Consider the following 21,678-nt stretch of genomic DNA (forward strand, 5'->3'; position numbering starts at 1 on the left):
AAGTACGAAGTGATGCTCTTTGGGAGGATGAATATGGATAGACAGTATATTGCAAATAGCCCAATTCTGAAAAGTGTAAATGAGCAGAAGGACTGTGTGTCCAAATACACACATTCTTAAAGGTGGTAAGGCAAACTGATAAGGTGATTAAAAAGCGTATCAGTTACTTGTGCTTATAAATTGTGGAAGAGTATATAAAAGCAGAGGTCATTGTAGAACTTTGTAACTCACTGGGATTAGGCCTTGGTTGGCATATCATGGAAAATTCTGATCGTCACACTTCAGGAAAGATGTAAAGGCCTTAGAAAGGGTACAGAAAGATTTACCATGATATCAGAGATGAGGGACTTGAGTTATAAGGAGAGGTTGGAAAGCTATGACTGTTCTTCTTGGAATAGAGAAGATTGAGAGGTGACCTAATAGTGGTTTCAAGTTGATTGGGTTTGATAGGATAGCTGGAGAGTTTGCTGAGTGGGTTGTTAATGAGAGCTCAGAGATTCAAAATTAATGACGAGATCTAGCGGGGAGATGTGCTGATCTTTTTTTCACTCGAGTTTTCTGGATCTCGGATGTTGTGGCAGAAGCTGATTCCATAAATAAATTTAAAAGGGAGTTGGATAGTTTTGTGAGAATAGGGAACTGATAGTGTTGTGAACAAAAAATGGGAATGTGAAACTGCTCTTTCAAAGAGGCAATGCAGGCAAGACAGACTGAATTGTCGCCTCCTGTGCTGTTAGTTGCTGTTATTCTATTTTGTCATCTGTGGAGTAAATGGGTGGTTTTATTTTAATTTAAAAAAAGTCAACATATGAAACTCTCCGCCGAACAAAGGTGGTGGAGGGGTGCCACCACCACCCGGTAAACGGGACCTGGAACAAGCAGAGGTCAGCAGCCGCCAGCCTCTCAATCCGGTGCCGGATTTAGACACATTTAACAGTCAGTTATGTACCTGACTAGATGCTAATTATTGTCATTTAATATTGACTGACTGGTTGTAAATCAGGCATTTCTAAAAGGTATATATTAGAGGGATATCTAATACAGTGGTAACACACAGAGCTGTATGCACAGAGCTGGGAGAATCTACTAAATGGAGTGGCAGCAGGGATTTGGTGAATTTGGAAATGCGGTGCTTTCAAGAAAGGGGCAACATTAAATAATCACCCTGGAGGAAATAGTAAAAATAATGTCATAATCAACACAGAGAGAAGCTGCAGAACCTGAGGAAAATAAGGTAAGTATATAGGTAAGTATCTAGATATCATTTTGTGTGTTTAGTATCATTACTGGTTAATGTTAAGACTGAGTTAACAAAGATGTAATACGAGTGCAGTTAAGTGTCTTTCTTTTGGGCCTCCTTATCTCGAGAGACAATGGATACGCGCCTGGAGGTGGTCAGTGGTTTGTGAAGCAGCGCCTGGAGTGGCTATAAAGGCCAATTCTGGAGTGACAGGCTCTTCCACAGGTGCTGCAGAGAAATTTGTTTGTTGGGGCTGTTGCACAGTTGGCTCTCCCCTTGCGCCTCTGTCTTTTTTCCTGCCAACTACTAAGTCTCTTCGACTCGCCACAATTTAGCCCTGTCTTTATGGCTGCCCGCCAGCTCTGGCGAATGCTGGCAACTGACTCCCACGACTTGTGATCAATGTCACACGATTTCATGTCGCGTTTGCAGACGTCTTTATAACGGAGACATGGACGGCCGGTGGGTCTGATACCAGTGGCGAGCTCGCTGTACAATGTGTCTTTGGGGATCCTGCCATCTTCCATGCGGCTCACATGGCCAAGCCATCTCAAGCGCCGCTGACTCAGTAGTGTGTATAAGCTGGGGGTGTTGGCTGCTTCAAGGACTTCTGTGTTGGAGATATAGTCCTGCCACCTGATGCCAAGTATTCTCCGAAGGCAGCGAAGATGGAATGAATTGAGACGTCGCTCTTGGCTGGCATACGTTGTCCAGGCCTCGCTGCCGTAGAGCAAGGTACTGAGGACACAGTTAAGTGTAAGGAATAGGAAAACCTGCTGAGTAATTAAATGCTAACTGCTTTTCGACATATTAATACCTGATAGACAGCTAAGTAATTAATCACCGTCACTAATTAATTTATTTAACATCACGCTAAATCCATCTTTTTAATAAAATTAGATTTCAAGTGACCAATCAGTTCAAGAAATAAACACCAGATAGCCAATCAATGAGTTAATAAATTAGTAATGATGTAGCAGTGCAGGCAGTGTGGCTGGACTGCAATAGGTTGGGGTTTATTGACAACAAGACTGTCCCAGACCACAGCATCTGCAAGAAATGTTTCTGCTTCGAGACACTGACTCAGAGTTGTTGAGCTGGAGTCCAAGCTAGAGATACTCCGACACATAAGGGAGAACATAAGTGTATAAGAAATACAAACAGGAGTATGTCTTATGGCCCATGGAATCATTCCGCCATTCAGTAAGGTAATAGCTGAACTTCTACATCAATTCCACTTTCCTACTGGAGCCCTATATCTCTTGATTCCATTTGTGCCTGAAAATTTATCAATCTCGATCTTGAATATACTCATCTACTGAGCGTCCCCTGCCTTACGGGGCAGAGAATTTCAAAGATTCACAACACTCTGAGTAAAGATATTACTCCTCATCTCTCCGAAATGGCTGAACCCTTACCCTGATACGATGACCCCTTGTTCCAGACCATTCAGTCAGGTAACACAACCTGTCAACATCTACCCTTTGAAGCCCTCTTAAGAATTTTAAACGTTTCAATGATATCACCGCTATTCTTCAAAACTCCAGAGAACTGTGCCCAAGGAGGAGGAGTTTCTGGGCAAATTCCTCCAGAGTACAGTGACATACCAGAGTGAAACGTAAGGGGCAGAAGAGAAGAATGTAACAGTGAGTCATCCTGGTATCAGAAACAGGAGAGATTATGAAGGAGTTCCAGCCGACACTGTTCCATTCCAGCAGGTACCAAGAACTTGACATCCATAAGAATAAGGAGAAAGACTGGAAAGGAGAGTGAGAATGGTAACCAAAGTACCCATGGACCAGATGGTAGTGCAAGAGGAGGAGGTGCAGACTAGAAAGATTGTAGTTATAGGGAATTTTATAACTAGAGGGATAGACAGTCCGTCTGTCAGTAGTAATGATCGAGAATCCAAACAGTGTGTTGCCTACTGGATGCCAGGGTAAGGGAGATCTTGAAGTGGCCGGAAAAAAAATTTGGAAAGATGGGGGATGTTCAGTCGTTACGTTCCTTGTTGGACTCAAGGACACAGGAGAAAAGGAGGAAGAGGTTCTGCTAAGGGACTATCAGGAGTTGGGAGCTAAATTGAAAAACAGGACATCACCTGAAATAATCTTGGGATTATTACTCAGTCATATACAATTTGGCAGAGGGACAAAGAGATTAAGGGACACAGGTTGTAATCTCTGGATACCACGTACTAATGAGTATAGGAATAGGAGGATAGAGCAGATGAATACGTGGCTGAAGAGATGGTGCAGGAGGGAGGGCTTTAGTTTCCTGGATCACTGGGTCTGTTTCTGGCAAAGGTGAGACCTGTACAAGTTGTGTGGATTGCACCAGAACTGGAACGGGGCCAACATCCTTGTTGGGAGGTTTGCTCGTGCTGTTGCGGGGGGTTTCAACTAATTTGGCAGGGGGATGGGATACAGAGTGGAGGTACCGTGGGGGGTGATGCACAGTCAAATATAGAAGAGAAATTGAGTCAGTCTGGAGGACAGAGCAAGTATAGACCAGTTAAGGTACAAGTGAAAAATGCAAGACTGGATTGCATCTATTTTAATTCAAGGAGTCTTGCTAGATGAATTGAGGGGGTTGATTCGCACATGGGATTATGATATTATTGCTATCACAGAGACATGGTTGAGGGAGGGGCAGGACTGGCAGCTCAATACTCCAGGGTATAGAATCTTCAGGCCTGACGGGAGGGGATAAAAGCGGAGGTGGCATTGCAGTGTTGATCAAGGAGTCAATTACTGCAGTAAGGAGGGATGGTAGAAGGTTCCTCAAATGAGGCCATATGGGTAGAACTTAAAAACAAAAAGGGGGCAATCACTTGTACTACAGGAGTGTACTACAAGCCTCCAAACAGTCAGGGAGAGATAGAGGAGCAGGTATGTAGGCAATTCTCAGAGAGGTGTAAAAATAATAGGGTAATTATAGTAGGGGATTTCAACTTCCCCAATATTAACTGGGCTAGTCTCAATGCAGAAGGCTTAAAGGGGGCAGAATTCTTAAAATGCATACAGGAGAGCTTTTTGAGTCAGTATGTGGAAAGTCCTACAAAGAAGGGGCAGTACTGGACCTAATCCTAGGGAATGAAGCTGGACAGGTGGTAGAAGTGTCAGTGGGGGTGCATTTCGGGGATTGTGACCATAACTCTAAGTTTTAAGGTGATTATGGAAAAGGACAAAGATGGACCAGAAATAAAGGTACTGAATTGGGGGAAGGCTGATTTCAATATGATAAAACAGGATCTGGCTAAAGTGGACTGGGAGCAGCTACTTGTAGGAATGTCTACGTCAGACCAGTGGGGGTCATTCAAAAAGGAAATAGTGAGAGTTCAGAGCCAACATGTACCCGTTAAGGTGAAGGGTAGGACCAACAGGTCCAGGGAACCCTGGATGTCAAGGGATTTAGAGGATTGGATCAGGAAAAAAAAGGAGACTTATGGCAGATTCAGAGGGCTGAAAACAGCGGAGGCCCTCGAGAAGTATAGAAATTGTAGGGGCGTACTTAAAAAAGTAATTAGGAGAGCCAAGAGGGGGCATGGAAAAAACATTGGCGGGATAGATAAAGGAAAATCCTAAGGCATTTTATAAGTATATTAAGGGCAAGAGGGTAACTAGGGAAAGAGTAGGCCCCATTAGGGACCAAAGTGGCAATCTGTGTGTGGAGCCGGAGGACATAGGTGAGGTTTTAAATGATTCCTTTTCATCTGTGTTCACTATGGAGAAGGACAATGTAGGTGTAGAGATCAGGGAGGGGGATTGTGATACACTTCAACATATTAGCATTGAAAGGGAGGAAGTATTAGCTGTTTCAGCAGGCTTAAAAGTGGATAAATCCCCAGGCCCAGATGAGTTGTATCCCAGGCTGCTAAGTGAGGTAAGGGAGGAGATAGCAGGGGCTCTGACACAAATTTTAAAATCCTCTCTGGCCACAGGAGAGGTACCAGAGGACTGGAGGACAGAGAATGTGGTACCATTATTCAAGAAGGGTAGTAGGGATTAACCAGGTAATTACAGGCTGGTGAGTCTAACATCAGTGGTAGGGAAACTATTGGAAAAAGTTCTGAGGGACAGGATTAATCTCTATTTGGAGAGGCAGGGATTAATCAGGGATAGTCAGCATGGCTTCGTCAGGGGGAGATTGTGTCTAACTAACTTGATTGAATTTTTTGAGGCGGTGATTTGATGTGTAGATGAGGGTAAAGCAGTTGATGTAGTCTACATGGACTTCAGTAAGGCTTTTAATAAGGTCCCACATGGGACCTTAGATTCCTAAGATTGGTTAGGAAGGTTAAGAGCCCATGGGATCCAGGGCAATTTGGTAAATTGGATCCAAAATCGGCTTAGTGGCAGGAGGCAGAGGGTAACGGTAGAGGGTATTTTTTGCGAGTGAAAGCCTGTGACCAGTGGTGTACCACAGAGATAGGTGCTGGGACCCTTGCTGTTTGTAGTGTGCATTAATGATTTAGACATGAATATAGGAGGTATGATCAGTAAGTTCGCAGATGACATGAAAATTGGTCGTGTCGTAAATAGTGAGGAGGAAAGCCTTAGATTACAGGACGATATAGATGGGCTGGTAAGATGGGCAGAGCAGTGACAAATGGAATTTAATCCTGAAAAGTGTGAGGTTTTTTGGGAGGACTAACAAGGCAAGGGAATATACAATGGATGGTAGGACCTAGGAAGTACAGAAGGTCAGCGAGACCTTGGTGTACTTGTCCATAGATCACTGTAGGCAGCAGCACAGGTAGATATGGTGGCTAGGAAGGCATATGGGATACTTGCCTTTATTAGCCGAGGCATAGAATATAAGAGTAGGGAGGTTATGATGGAGCTGTATAAAACGCTAGTTAGGCCACAGCTGGAGTACTGTGTACAGTTCTGGTCACCACACTATAGGAAGGATATTATTGCACTGGAGAGGGTGCAGAGGAGATTCACCAGGATGTTGCCTGGGCTGGAGCATTAAAACTATGAAGAGATACTGTAAAGGCTTGGGTTGTTTTCCTTGGAACAGAGAAGGCTGAGGGGGGACATGATTGAGGTAGACAAAATTATGAGGGGCATTGATAGGTAAGTTAAGAAGAAACTTTTTTCCCTTCGCAGAGGGGTTACTAACCAAGGGACATAGATTTAAGATAAGAGGCAGGAGGTTTAGAGGGGATTTGAGGAAATATATTTTCACCCAGAGGCTGGTTGGAATCTGGAACGCACTGCCTGAAGAGGTGGTGGAGGCAGGAACCCTCACAACATTTAATAAGTATTTAGATGAACACTTGAAACGCCATAGCATACAAGGCTACGGGCCAAGTGCTGGAAAATGGGATTAGAATATTAGGTGCTTGATGGCCGGCACAGATATGATGGGCCGAAGGGCCTGTTTCTGTGCTGTATAACTCTATGATTCTGTGACTCTATTAGGAAAGTCAACAGGTGGCTAAAAACGTGCTGTGGAAAAGAGGTTCAATTCCTTAGGGTACCAGCAACAATACTGGGATCGGAAGGACCTTGACGCTTGGCATGGCGCCTAAACTAGCGCATCCGATATGTCTTCCTCTTTTCCTCAACTGAAGAATCCCCTGCCCCACCAACCGTTGTGGACAGGGCCCTCAACTGTGTCCGATCTGTTTCATGCACTTCTGCTCTCACCCCTTCCATTAAAGGCCTGCTACCCGACCCGAACCCGATGAGACCCGACAAATTGTGTCGGGTTTGGGTCAGGTCGAGTCGGGCCCCTCTTCCGGGTCCGGCTTTTGGGCTCGGGTTGGGTCAGGTCGGACACACAAAGTAAGTGCTCTGCCAGTAAGTATTAAAATTAAATAAACTTAGCTGAGCTGGGAGTCCGGGACGAAACTGAGTCTACGCAGTGAGCGAGTGACGTCGCTGTGACGTTATCACACATGCGCTGCAGCTTTGTGCCGCTTCCCAGTTGGAAGGTAAGTGAAGGGATGTTCGGGTCAGGCTCAGGTCGGGGCGAAATTGGAGGGACTCTGGCTGGGTCGGGCTCGGGTCCGCTGTGGTTTGATTGGGTTCTGTTCGGGTTCTTTTTCCCGACCTGAGCAGGCCTTTACCTTCCATTCCCTCCCAGAACTACAACAGGGTTCCCCTTTGTCCTCACCTTCCACCGTACCAGCCTCTGTATTCAACAGATCATCCTCTGCCATCTGCAGCATGATGCCACAACCAAACACATCTGCTCCTCCCTCCTTTCAGCATTCCGAAGGGACCATTTACTCCACAACACCCTGGTCACCCCAACACCTCCCTCTTTCCTACAGTACCTCTCCATGCAAGTGCAGAATGCAGCACCTGCCCTTTTACCTCCTCCCTTCTCACCATCCAAGGCCCCAAACACTTCCAAGTGAAACAGCAATTCACTTGTATTTCTGCTCTACATTGGGGAGGCCAAACACAGATTGGGTGACACATTGAGGAATACCTCCGTTCAGTCCGCAAGCATGATCCTGAGCTTCCAGTCAACCTGCCATTTTAATTCTCTACCTTGCTCCCACTCTGACCTTTCTGTCCATCGAGTGTTCCAATGAAGCTCAATGCAAGCTCGAGAAACAGCACTCATCTTTCGATTGGACACTTTATAATCTTCCAAACTCAACAGAAAGTTCAATAATTTTAGATCAAAAACCTCTGCCTATATTTTGTTTTTTGTTGCTTTTTTTCCCCCTCTTTTTTAATTCCTTTACAGTGCGTTTAGACGTCTGCTATCCTGTCATTTGCACCTCCTCCAGACATATCATTTGTTTCTTGACTTATCCCATTACCATTCGCTTCAGCTTTGCATCGTGAAACCTTTTTGTCATTGAATCTCTCCTGCCCTCTACCCTGACACTGACCTGCCCTTTTGCTCTTCTTACTCCCTCCCCCCCCACCCCCCCCCCATCCACCCAACCCCTCCTTTCACTTGCCAAAACCTTTTCCATTTTTAATTTTGCTCAGTTCTGATGAAAGGTCACAAGCTGAAATGTTAACTCTGTTTCTCTCTCCACAATGCTGCCCGACCCGCTGAGTATTTTCTGTTTTTACTCCCTCTTTGATGCCTGATAAACTTCAGCACATCCAAAATATAGAATTCCTGTCCTCCAACTTAAAGTCCTTCATCGCCTTGCTTTTCCTTATCGTTGAAACGTGATTCAGCCCTCCAGACCTCCTGCAGGCCGAAACATAGCTGGTCCTTTTAAATCTAGCATCTCGTGCCCCCCACCTTCAACTTACCCAGTGTAGCTAAGTGTTTAGTTGTTTCTGTCTTTTACTTCACTCCTCAATATATTCATTATTCTTCTTCACAGAAATTCACTGATCTCGTGGAGAAGGGAAACAGGGTGGACAGTCCCAAACTTATCCTAAATCTGGTGATGGAGAAAGGCTCTCGGGCTGGAAGGGCGATGTGGGAATCCTTTGTGAAAATGCGTCATGGAGTACCAAAGTTGGACAAAATACTGAAAGAAATACAGGAACTTGGTACGGTAAAATCACACACTGAATTCAACTTCAGATTCAAACACTGCAGAATTTACTATAATATTATACAAATCTGATTTCATGAAAATTGATTGACTTAAACAGGTTCTGATTCATTTGATTTGATGAAAATAACAAAACATTTATCCGAAGTACCCAGTCACCTGAAAGGTAAGCAATGAAATGCAGATTTCAATGCACATTTCAAAACATTTATTTCACTTCTGAGAATTAGAATGTTTGACTTCAGCCATCAGTTCAGAAATTATTGGAACCTGAAAAAGAGTGTAAATCCGAGGAAAAAGAGGATCATAGATAATTTGGATTTGTCAATATTCTTCGAACCGTCTGTGTAAAATGCACTATTTGCTCAGAGTCCTTAATTGTTTGCCAACCTGCACACATTTTAGTACTCAAGCTAATCCAATTTTAATACCCCGTACACACCTGGCAGGATCCTGATACACTGTGAAACCCCCATCCACACCTGGCAGGATCCCGATGCACTGTGAAACCCCATACACACCTGGCAGGATCCCGATGCACTGTGAAACCCCATACACACCTGGCAGGATCCCGATGCACTGTGAAACCCCATACACACCTGGCAGGATCCCGATGCACTGTGAAACCCCATACACACCTGGCAGGATCCCGATGCACTGTGAAACCCCATACACACCTGGCAGGATCTTGATACACTGTGAAACCCCATACAGACCTGGCAGGATCCTGATACACTGTGAAACCCCCATCCACACCTGGCAGGATCCTGATACACTGTGAAACTCCATACACACCTGGCAGGATCCCGATGCACTGTGAAACCCCACACACACCTGGCAGGATCCTGATACACTGTGAAACCCCATATACACCTGGCAGGATCCTGATACACTGTGAAACCCCCATCCACACCTGGCAGGATCCCGATGCACTGTGAAACCCCCATCCACACCTGGCAGGATCCTGATACACTGTGAAACCCCGCACACACCTGGCATGATAGTGGTGGTTTATTTATATTATATTTTATATTGAGAGATGCAGCACTGAAACAGGCCCTTTGGCCCACCGAGTCTGTGCCAACCAACAAGCACCCATTTACACTAACCCTACAGTAATCCCATATTCACTACCACCTACCTACACTCGGGGCAATTTACAATGGGCAATTTACAATGGCCAATTTACCTATCACCTGCAAGTCTTTGGCTGTGGGAGGAAACTGGAGCACCTGGCGAAAACCCACGCGGTCACAGGGAGAACTTGCAAATTCTGCACAGGCAGTACCCAGAATCGAACCTGGGTCCCTGGAGCTGTGAGGCTGTGGTGCTAACCACTGTGCCCCAAATGCAGCTGAGTGGCTTGCTCAGCCATTGAAGAGGGCAGTTAAGAGTGAAATGTATTGCTGTGGGTCTGGAGTCATAGAATTGCTGAGTAGATTTCCTTCCCTATGGACACTGATGAAGCAGATGGGTATTTTACAACAATTTGATAGTTTTATTGTCAAGTATTACTTGTGATCCTTGTGTTTTATTCCAAATTTTTTTAAATTATCTGAACTTTAAATCCCCAGTTGGAATGGTTTTATATTAATTCATATCTCTGGATCACAAGTTCACGCATCTGGATTTCAATCCAATAGCATAACCACTATGCTGCTGTGCTCAAAACAGACAGATCAGAACATAGGAACATAGGAGCAGGAGTAGACCATTCAGCCCATCTAGCCTGTCCTGCCATTCAATATGATCATGGCTGATCATCCGCTTCAATGCCTTTTTCTCACACTGTCCTCAGATCCACTTATGTCATTTGTATTTAGCAATCTGTCAATCACTGCTTTAAACATACTTAATGACTGAGTTTCCACAGCCCTCCGGGATAGAGAATTCCAAAGATTCACAACTTTCTGAGTAAAGAAATTTCTCCTCATCTCTGTCCTAAGTGGCTTCCCCCTCACTTTGAAATTATGTCCCCTGGTTCTAGACTCCCCAACCAGGGGAAACACCTTAGCTGCATCTACCCTGACTATCCCTTTAAGTATTTTGTAGGTTTCAATGAGATTACCTCTCATTGTTCAAAACTCGAGAGAATACAGGCCCAGTTTCCCCAATTTCTCTTCATAGGACAGTCCTGCCATCCAGGGAACAAGTCTGGTGAATCTTCGTTGCACTCCCTCTATGGCAATAATATCCTTCCTAAGGTAAGCAGACCAAAACTGCATACAGTACTCCAGGTGTGGTCTGAACAAGGTTCTATACAGTTGAAGCAAGACTTCACTACTCCTGTACGCAAATCCTCTTGCGATAAAGTATAACATTCCATTAGCCTTCCTAATTGCTCGCTGCACCTGCATGTTAGCTTTCAGTGACTTATTGACAAGGATGCCCAGGTTCCCTTGTACATCTACACTTCCTAATCTCTTACCATACTCTGTACATCTGTTCTTCTTACCAAAGTGAGATAACCTCACATTTTTCCACATTATATTCCATCCACCACGTTCTTGCCCACTCACTAAGTCTGTCCAAATACCCTTGAAGCAACTTTGTATCTTCACAACACACATTCCCACCTGGTTTTGTGTCATCCGCGAACTTGGAAATACTACATTTGGTCCCCACATCCAAATCATTGATATATATATTGTGAACAACTGGGGCCCAAGCACTGATCCCTGCAGTACCCCACTAGTCATGTTTATTCCTACTTTCTGCTTTCTGCCTGTTCACCAATCCTTAATCCATGCCAGTATATGACCTCCTAACCCATGTGCTTTAATTTTGCGAACCAATCTCCTGTGGGGGACTTTATCAAAAGCCTTCTGAAAATCCAAGTAAACCATGTTCACCAACTTCCCTTTATCAATTCCGTTAATAACATCCTCAAAAACCTCCCAACAGGTTCGTCAAACATGATTTACCATTCATAAGTCTGTATGTTGACTATGCCCGATCAGATCATTATTATCCAATTCTAGAAGAGATTCTAGAATTTTGCCAACGACTGACGTAAGGCGAACAGGACGTTAATTCCCTGTTTTCTCTCTCCCTCCCTTCTTAAATAGTGGGTTGACATTTGCGACCTTCCAATCTGCAGTAACCGTTCCAGAATCTATAGAGTTTTGGAAGATGATCACCAATGCATCTACTATCCCCATGAGTACCTCTTTCAACACTCAGGAATGTAGAATATCAGGTCCTGGGGACTTATTAACCTTCAGCCCCATTAATTTCCCCAATACAGCCTTCTTACTAATACTAATTTCCTTCAGTTCCTCTTCCCCCCCCCCCCCAATCCCTTGGATCTCTAATTCTGGGAGATTTCTTGTATCTTCCTCAGTGAAGACAGACACAAAGTCATCATTTAGCTTCTCTGCCCTTTCTGTATTCCCCATTATAAATTCTCCTGACTCTGCCTGTAATGGACCCACATTTGTCTTAGCCAAATGTTTCCTTTTTACATACCTGTAGAAGCTTTTACAGCTTGTTTTTATATTTTCTGCTAGCTTCCATTCATAATCTGTTCTTCCTTTCTTTATCAGTGTCTTGGTTGTCCTTTGCTGTATTCCAAAATCCTCCCAATTCTCAGGTTTGCTACTATTTCAGGCTCATTTTTGGCCTTTTCTGTTAATCTTATACAATCCTTAAATTCCTTTGTTATCCACGGTTGACTGCCTTTACTTTTGTGGTTTTTGTGCCTTGAAGGAATGTATAGTTGCTGTAAACTATTAAAACCTTGCATTTATATAGAGCCTTTCATGACCCCTGGACATCCCAAAGCGCTTTCTAGCCAATGAGGTACTTTTGAAATGCAGTCACTGTTGTAATATGGGAAACTCAGCAGCCAACTTGCACACACACAACTCCCATAAACATCATAGAGTCATAACCACACAGAGTGAGGCCATTTGGCCCATCGAGTCCGCGTCAGCTCTTTGTAGAGGAATCTAATCAGTCCCATTCCCCGGCCCTATCCCCGCAGTTTATTTCCCTCAAGTGTCCACCCAATTTCCTCTTGAAATCGTTGATCGTCTCTGCTTCCTCCATCTTCGTAGGCAGTGAGTTCCAGGTCATTACCACTCGCTGAGTGTAAACGTTTTTCCTTACATTTCCCCTGCTTCTCTTACCTAAAACATTAAATCTGAATGCATGGTCTTGGGGACAATCAGCGAATGGGAATAGCTTTTCTCTGACTACCCTGTCCAAACCTGTCTATCAAATCTCCCCTCAATCTCCTTTGCTCCAAGGAGAACAACTCCAGCTTTTCCAACCTGACCTTGCAGCTAAAATCCCTCATCCCTGGAATCATTCTGGTAAATCTCCACTTCATCATCCCTGGGATGGCAGGATTGTCTTATGTGGAGAGATCGAGGAAACTGGGCCTGTATTCTCTCGAGTTTCGAAGAATGAGAACTGATTTCATTGAAACGTTCAAAATTCTTACAGGGTGTGACAGGGTGGATGTAGATGGGACGTTTCCCATGGCTTTGAGTCGAAACCAGGGGACATAGTCTCAGAATAAGGGGTCGGCTATTTAGGACTAAGAGCAGGAGGAATTTCTTCACTCAGAGTGGTGATGAATCTTTGGAATTCTCTACCCCAGAGGGCTGTGGAAGCTCAGTCATTGAGCATGTTCAAGACAGAAATTGATGGATATCTGGGTGCTAATGACACCAAGGGATATGGAGATAGCGTGGGAAAGTAGCATTGAGGTCGATGATCAGCCATGATCTAATTGAATGATGGAGCAGGGTCAACGGGCTGAATGGCCTGCTCCTGCTCCTATGTTATTTCAAGGACTCTCACGTCCTTCCGAAAGGTTGGGTGATCAGAACTGGGTGCAATACTCAAGTTGTAGCCTAAACAGAGCTTTTTCACAGTTCAGCATAACTTCCCTACTTTTGTATTCAGTACCTCTATTTATGAACCCAGGATCGGGCATGCTTTGCAATGTGATAATAACCAGATTATCTGCTTTTGTGATGTAGACTGAAGGGGTAAATGTTGGCCAGGACACTGGCAATAACTCCCTGGGCATAACTCCCCTGGTCGTCTTCGAAATAGTGCACATTCACGTGAGAGGGAAAAGGAGCATTGGTTTAATGTTTCAGCATAAAAACAGCACCTCTGGCAGTGCAGCACTCCTTCAGTACTGCACTGGAGTATCAGCCTTGATTTTTATTCTCAGGTTTCTGGAGTGGGACTTAAACCCGCAACCTTCTGACTCACAGTAAATGTGCTACCAACTGAGCCACTGCTGACACCATTCAGTATTGACCTGGGCACCATATATAACCAGCCCAGTCGACCCTGCAAAGTGCTTCTCACTGACATCTGGGGAATTATGCCAAAATTGGGAGAGCTGTCCCACAGGCTAGTCAAACTACAGCCTGGAATAGTCATAGTTACATCATCATATATCTCAGCCAATGGCCCAGATTCCTCCATCACAATCACTGGATATGTCCAGTCCCACCGACAGGACAGACCCATCGCAGGTGGTGGCCCAGTGGTATACAGTCAGGAGAGAGTGGCCCTGGGAGTTCTCAACATTGACTCCAGATCCCTTGAATTTGCATGGCATCAGGTCACATATAGACAAGGAAATATCCTGTTGATTACCACCTACAGCACTCCCTCAACTGATGAATTACTCTTCGTTCATGTTGAACACCACTCAGAAGACACACTGAGAAGAGATGGCGCATGAGTGTGAGACCATGCGGCTGCTGCCCTTGTTCTCCAGGTGGTAGAGGTTGCGGTTTTGGAAGGTGCTGTTGACAGAGGCTTGGCAAGTTGCTGTACTGCATCTTGTATATGGTACATACTGCTGCCACTGTGTGCTGCTGGTGGAGGAGTGAATGTTTATGGTAGTAAATGGGGTGCCGATCAAGTGGACTGCTTTGTCTTGGATGGTGTCGAGGTGCTTGAGTGTTGTTGGAGCTGCATTCATCCAGCCAAGTGGAGACTATGTCATCACCCTCCTGACTTGTGCCTTGTAGATGGTGAACAGGCTTTGGGGAGTCAGGAGGCATTTACATGCTGCAGAATTTCCAGCCTCTGACCTGCTCTTGTAGCCACAGTATTTGTATGGCTGGTCCAGTTAAGTTTCAGGTCAATGGTAACCCCAGGATATTGATGGTGAGGCAGGGTGGGAGGATGCTCAGTGATGGCAAGGGCAAATGATTTGAATGTCTTTTGTTGGAGATGGTCATTGCCTGGCACAAGTGTGGCACAAATGTTACTTCCTGTTTACCTGCACAAGCCTGAATTTTGCCCAGGCCTTGCTCCATGTGGATGGGGACTGTCTCAGTATCTGAGCAGTTGCAAATGGTACTGAAGTCTACAATCATCAATGAACATCCTCACTTCTGATCTTATGATAGAGGGAAGATCATTGATGAAGCTGCTGAAGATGATTGGGCCTAGGACACTACCCTGAGGAACTCCTGCAGTGATGTCCTGGAGCTTAGATGTTTGACCTCCAACAACCCCAACCATCTTCCTTTGTATTCGGTATGACTGCAACGAGTGGAGAGTTTCCCCCCAAGATTCCCATTGACTTCAATTTTGCCAAGGCTCCTTGATGCCATACTCGGTCAAATGCTGCCTTGATATCGAGGGCAGTCATTTAGTCACTTTCACCCCACCCCTTGAATTCAGCTCTTTTGTTCATGTTTGGACCAATACTGTAATGAGGTCAGAAGCCAAGTGATGCTAATGGAACCCAGACTGAGCATCGGTGGGTGTAACTAACCCACATGGACAGCAGTAGTTCAAGGAGGCAGCTCATCACCACCTTCTCAAGGGCAATTAAGGATGGGCAATAAATGCTGTCCCAAACCAGCAACACCGTCATCTCGTGAAAGAATAAAAACTTATCTCAGACCCAGGACATCTTTGCTGGAGTTCTTCAGAGCAGTGCCCTCAACCCTCTGTTTAACATACATCTAGTTCTGTGTTGTAGCCTTACCAGGTTGTCACTCCATTTTTATATATGCCTTCTGCTGCTCTTGGCATGCTCTTGCACACTCCTCATTGAATCAGGGTTGATACCCTGGCTTGATGGTCTTGATAGAGTGAGGGATATACAAGGATATGAGTTTGGAGATTGTGGTGGAAGACACCACTGCTGCTGCTGATGGCCTGTAGTGTCTCATGGATGCTCAGTTCTGAGTTACTAGATCAGTTCTGAATGTAATATAAAAACAAAATACTGCAGATGCTGGAAATCTGAAACAAAAACAAGAAATGCTGGAGTCACTCAGCAGGTCTGGCAGCATCTGTGGAAAGAGAAGCAGAGTTAACGTTTCGGGTCAGTGACCCTTCTTCTTCGGTTCCGAAGAAGGGTCACTGACCCGAAACGTTAACTCTGCTTCTCTTTCCACAGATGCTGCCAGACCTGCTGAGTGACTCCAGCATTTCTTGTTTTTGTTTCAGTTCTGAATCTATCCTATTTACCATGATGGTTGTGCCACACAACATGATGGAAGGTGCCCTCAGTGTGAAGACAGTACTTTGTCTCCAAAGGACTGTGTGGTGGTCACTGTTGCCAATATTATCATGGGCAGGTTCATCTGCCATGGGTAGAATGGTGAGGAGAAGGCCAAGTAGATTTTCCCCTCTTGTTGGTTCTGTCTGTACCTGCTGCAGGCTCAGTCTGGCAGCTATGTCCTTCAGGACATGGCCCGCTCGGTCAGTAGTGGAGCTAGAGAGACAGTCTTGGTGATGGACATTGAAGTCCCCCACCCAGCATTCATTCTGTGCCCTTCCGACCCTCTGTGCTTCTCCCATGTGATGTTCAATATGGAGGAGTAATGATTTGTGAGCTGTAGGAGGGCAGTCGGTAATAATCAGCAAATTGCTTCCTTGCCCATCCTTGATCTGATGCCATAAAACTTCATAGGGTCTGGAGTCATTTTTGGGGACTGTCATGGCCACTCCCTCCTGACTCTGTACTACTGTGCTGCCACTTCAGGTGGGTACGGCCTGCCAGTCTGACAGGACGTAACCAGCGATGGTGATCGAGTCGTTTGGGAAGTTGGCTGAAAGTTATGATTCTGTGATTATGAATATCTCAGGCTGTTGCTTGACTGATCTTTGGGACAGTTCTCCCAGTTTTGGCACAAGAACCCATATGCTGGTGAAGAGGAATTTACAGGGTTGGCTGGGCTGGTTGTGTCATTGTGGTGTCAGGAGCCTCAGTCGATGCCAGTGGTTTGTCTGGTTTTATACAACTTACACCTTTTTTATACTGATTTGATAGAACTGAGTAACTTGCTCGGCCATTTCAGCCAGCAGTTAACAGTCAACCATATTGTTGTGTGTCTGGAGTCACCTAGAACCAGACTGGATAAGGTCGGCAGATTTCTTTCCCTAAACGACCTGAGTGAACCAGGTGGATTTTCATGACAATCTGGTAGTTTTCATGAACAACATTCTTGATACTAGCATTATTCCACATTTATTTACTGAACAGAATTTATATTCTCCAGCTGTCATGGTTGTATATAACCTCATATCTCCGGATCAGTGGTCCAGGCCTCTGGCTTGCTAGTCCAGTGACATAACTGTGTTACTCTACCCTTGGTGGAACACAGAGACCTCAGAGTTTTGTCAGACTGGAGGTGTTTACAGAGATAGGGAGGGTCCAGGCTATGGAGGGATTTGAAAACAGTGAGAATTTTTAAATTGATACGTTGCCAAACTGGGAGCCAATGTCCAGCCAGATAAACTGCTCATTGTCTGATACAATAACCGTGGGATTACTGACAATTCACAGTATTCACTTGTGTCCAATGTCAAATTTCCCATTTCTGCAGAAGGTAAGCATCGCTGAAGGTTTTAAAACTTAATCCAATGGAATCTCTGCTGTTGTCTTACCAGGATCACGTGTGGATTTGTAATGAGATTTCTCATCGTACAGGGCAGGCCGGATCATGTTAACCATCAGAGAGAAAATATCACCTGTGTAGGCATCTCCATGTTCAGTAAATGGTAGAATCAAATCAGGATTTAAAACTTCTTTTCACCATTGTTCACCTTCAGGCGAAGTTTTCGTCAACTGAGTTTTAATTTATACACACACCTCTATTAAAGCTGTGAATTAAATCTTGCAACATGTATTGAATAGTAAAATGGTTTTCAGAAGTTGTTTTTATATCAATACAGCTAACATTGAAAACTACTTTCTGTCTGTTCTAATTGAAGATGTTCAACAGAAACACAAGGAAACACTCCGGGTACAAACTGAAACACTGAGAGTGAACACTATCCTAATAAAGGAGAAGGTTAAGATTTTCCAGCTGGTTGATCGATACGCTGAGCTAACGGTCATTTCTACTGTTCGAGATCGGACACTTGTAGAACATGAACTGCTGGTCAGAGGCCGAGACCATGAAAAGTGGAGAGAGAAACATCTCCGGACAAAACTGGAAAAAATCCAAATTGATCAATTGTTCCAGAGCACTTTTTCCTGGAGGAAATCCAATTCTGGGAATTCAGCAGCAGTGAGTGGAGTCCCGGGGATTGGAAAAACAACAATGGTACAAAAGATTGTTTATGACTGGGCCACTGGGAAAATATACCCACACTTTCAATTTGTTTTCAGTTTTAAATTCCGGGATTTGAACACTATTAATGGCAGAATAAACCTGAGGAATCTGGTACTGGATCAGTATCCTTACTTTGGGAATATTTTGGGAGAGCTCTGGAAGAACCCCCAGGGATTGCTGTTTATATTTGATGGTTTGGATGAATTCAAGGACACGATCGATTTTGGTGACAATCGGAGAAATACAGAACCTCAGTACATGTGCACAGATCCCGAATGCTGGTGTGAAGTGTCTGACATTGTGTACAGTTTAATACAACACAAGCTGCTCCCAGGATGTTCAGTGTTAGTGACCAGTCGTCCCACTGCATTACATTTATTGGAAAAGGCTGAGATCAGTGTCTGTGCTGAAATCCTGGGATTTGTTGGTGATGAACGGAAGGAATATTTCAACAAGTTTTTTGAAGATCAGACGGTGGCAGCAGCTGTTTTCAAACACATGGAGGAGAACGAGATCCTGTACACCATGTGCTACAACCCTTCCTACTGCTGGATCCTCTGTCTGTCACTGGGTCCCTTCTTTACACAAAGAGACAGGAAACAGCAGCAAGTTCCCAAGACCATCACCCAGCTATATTCCTACTATATTTACAACATTCTGAAAAACCATAGCCGAGAGATTGAAAACCCCCGTGATGTGTTACTGAAGATCGGTGAGATGGCCTTCACAGGAGTCTCCAGGAAGAAGATTGTGTTTAGAAATGGAGATTTGATCGAGTACAATCTGCAACCTTCCCAGTTCCTGTCTGGATTCCTGATGGAACTTTTGGAGAGAGATAATTCTGTCCAGAGTGTGGTTTACACATTCCCGAACGTCACCATCCAAGAGTTTGTAGCCGCACTCGCACAATTCCTGACTCCAGCTCCCGGGAATATCCAGAATCTCTTCAGTGAAGCTCACAGGAAAAGGGATGGGAGATTTGAGATATTTCTGCGTTTTGTTGCTGGTCTCTCCTCCCCACAGGCAGCTCGACCCCTGGAGGAGTTTCTGGGTCCATTTCCTCATCAAACAACCTGCCGAGTGATTGACTGGGTGAAGGAGATGGTTAAAGGGGCGATTAGAAACACAGGGAGTGAAACTGGTAAAAGGAACCTCCTGAACACATTGCACTACCTGTTTGAGTCTCAGAATAAAGCACTGGTTCAAGACACAGTGGGATCTGTGAACACACTTACATTTAGGAATTTGCGATTGACCCCAACAGACTGTGCCGTCCTGTCTCACGTTATTGGTCTCTGTGATACCATAAAAAACCTTGATCTAGAGTTCTGCTACATTCAGTGTGAAGGACTCCAGCGGCTGGGACCCGTATTGCACACATTCCAGGAGTTGAGGTTACTCTTTATTTGTCTCTAACTGTTGGGTGAATTGTAGAACAGTCACAGATTGTGTTGTTGCTCTGTAATGAAGGGAAAGAAACAGTTCAGTTAAACCGGAGAGAAACAGATTCAACACAACGGTGACAAATAATAAGAGGATTGTTTAGTTTTACCATGAGGACTGGAAAATCTAAAATGGATCCTTGTGAACCATTAGGGATTTTACAATCTGTATGGAATCAGTAAATACAGGTCACTGAAAGGGTCTGATAATTTAATTACAATAAATCATCATTAATAAGACTGGACAGCAGAATGTAAATATAAAATATAAACCAGCAGTACAGAAAATTAATGTCAAATATTTTCCACATCCAGCATTTTAACTAGAAACAGAACAGAAACCAGAGTTTAAATCATTAACATTAGATATTTAATCCAATCCCATGCAGGATGTGTATGTCGAGGGAGACGTTTCCTGGATTGGGAGTATTGGGAAGACAGGAATTATTTTAGCTGTAAATGTTTAGAATTATTCACAGTCCTGAACATTAAGTAAAGAGTGACATTTGGGAGGTTAAACTTGCTCATAAAAAGACTCCAATCTAACGTGTTGTGGGGTATTAAACCCGGAGTACAGACACACACCGGTCAGCGGTGGAGCCTCACAGCAGCAGCTCCTGGGAAAAACCTGGGGCCTGAACCCGGGAATTTCCAATAATCCGTCCCCTTGTGTGAGAAGTCCTAATCTGGGAGGGAACTTCCGAAAATTGCCCAGAAACAGTCGGACCAGTTACACAAAATAAATGCAGCGCCAGTTTAATGGGGAATAAAGTGAGAGACTCCCCTCCCCTGTAAAATTGGAGCACAGGCACATTTAAAACTTACAATGGGACAGAATCAATTCTCCTTGTTATATAAAATCCTGGGGAATGGATTTTACAGCAGCAGTTAGCACCATTTCACAATATAACTCACCCCAGGTATTATACAGATTGATATACTGTACAGAGTAAAAAGTACAGGAAATCACCATTTTATCATTTAATTCAGGGGAAATCACCCCATTCCCATAAAATCCAGGATTTAAGAAGTGACAGAAATGAGACCATTTTCCCCAAACATGACGAGGCTGGTCACTAATCTCCAGGAGGGTAATTCTGATCATCAGGCAATGAGACCAGACTGAGGGACAGTTAAAGACTTCACACAGACAGTACTGTATTACATAGGATATACAGCACAGAAACAGGCCATTCGGCCCAACCAGTCCATGCAGGCATTTATGCTCCACTTGAGCCTCCTCCCATCTTTCCTCATCTAATTCTATCAACATAACTCTCTATTACCTTCCCTCTCATCTGATTATCTAGCCTCCCCTTCAATGTATATAAACTATTCACCACAAACACCTACTGTGGTAGCAGGTTCCACATTCTCATTAGAGAGTCTTTATGTCACAGAAGGAGGCCATTTGACCCATTGAGTCCATGCCAGCTCTCTGTATTGTAGTTCACTCAGTCCCCTGCTCTATCCCCATTGTCCTGCAAGTTGATTTCCCTCAAGTACGTATCGAATTCCCTTTTGAAATCATTGATCATCTTCACTTCCTCCACCCTCATAGGCAGTGAGTTCCAAGTCATTACTACTCACTGTGGAAAGTAAAGTTCTTCCTCACAAACCCCCTGTATCTCTTACTCAAAATCTGAAATTTGTACCTTCAGCTAATGGTAACAGATTTTCTTTGTTTATCTTATCTAAACCTGTTATAATCTTATGCACCTCTGTCAGATCTCCTCTCAACCTTCTTTTTTCCAAGAAGATAATAACAATCAGGTACCACATCAAAGATTGTTGTGGAAAATAAAAGCTCATGGTGTAGAGGGTAACATTGGTGTGGGTAGAATTGGCTGGCTAACGGGACACAGAGAGTCGGCATAAATAGGTCATTTTCTGGTCGGCAAAATGTAATGAGTGGTTTGTCACAGGGATCAGTTCTAGGGTCTCAAC

The 21,678-nt window shown here is 44.3% G+C and overlaps 1 protein-coding gene across 10 annotated transcripts in view; it reads left to right on the forward strand.

The window, feature by feature from the left end:
• The window catches only part of LOC137385110 (NACHT, LRR and PYD domains-containing protein 3-like), a 97,355-nt gene that overhangs the window by 46,438 nt on the left and 29,239 nt on the right, over positions 1-21,678 (forward strand). For all 10 annotated transcript variants that reach the window (XM_068059883.1, XM_068059882.1, XM_068059881.1 and 7 more), the window contains 3 exons: positions 8,556-8,727; positions 8,833-8,898; positions 17,946-19,683. In XM_068059883.1, coding sequence (XP_067915984.1) covers positions 8,556-8,727; positions 8,833-8,898; positions 17,946-19,683 — 1,976 coding nt within the window. The remainder of the gene's footprint in view (positions 1-8,555; positions 8,728-8,832; positions 8,899-17,945; positions 19,684-21,678) is intronic.

This window comes from Heterodontus francisci, chromosome 28 (genome assembly GCF_036365525.1).
Source record: "Heterodontus francisci isolate sHetFra1 chromosome 28, sHetFra1.hap1, whole genome shotgun sequence".
Taxonomy (NCBI): Eukaryota; Metazoa; Chordata; class Chondrichthyes; order Heterodontiformes; family Heterodontidae; genus Heterodontus; species Heterodontus francisci.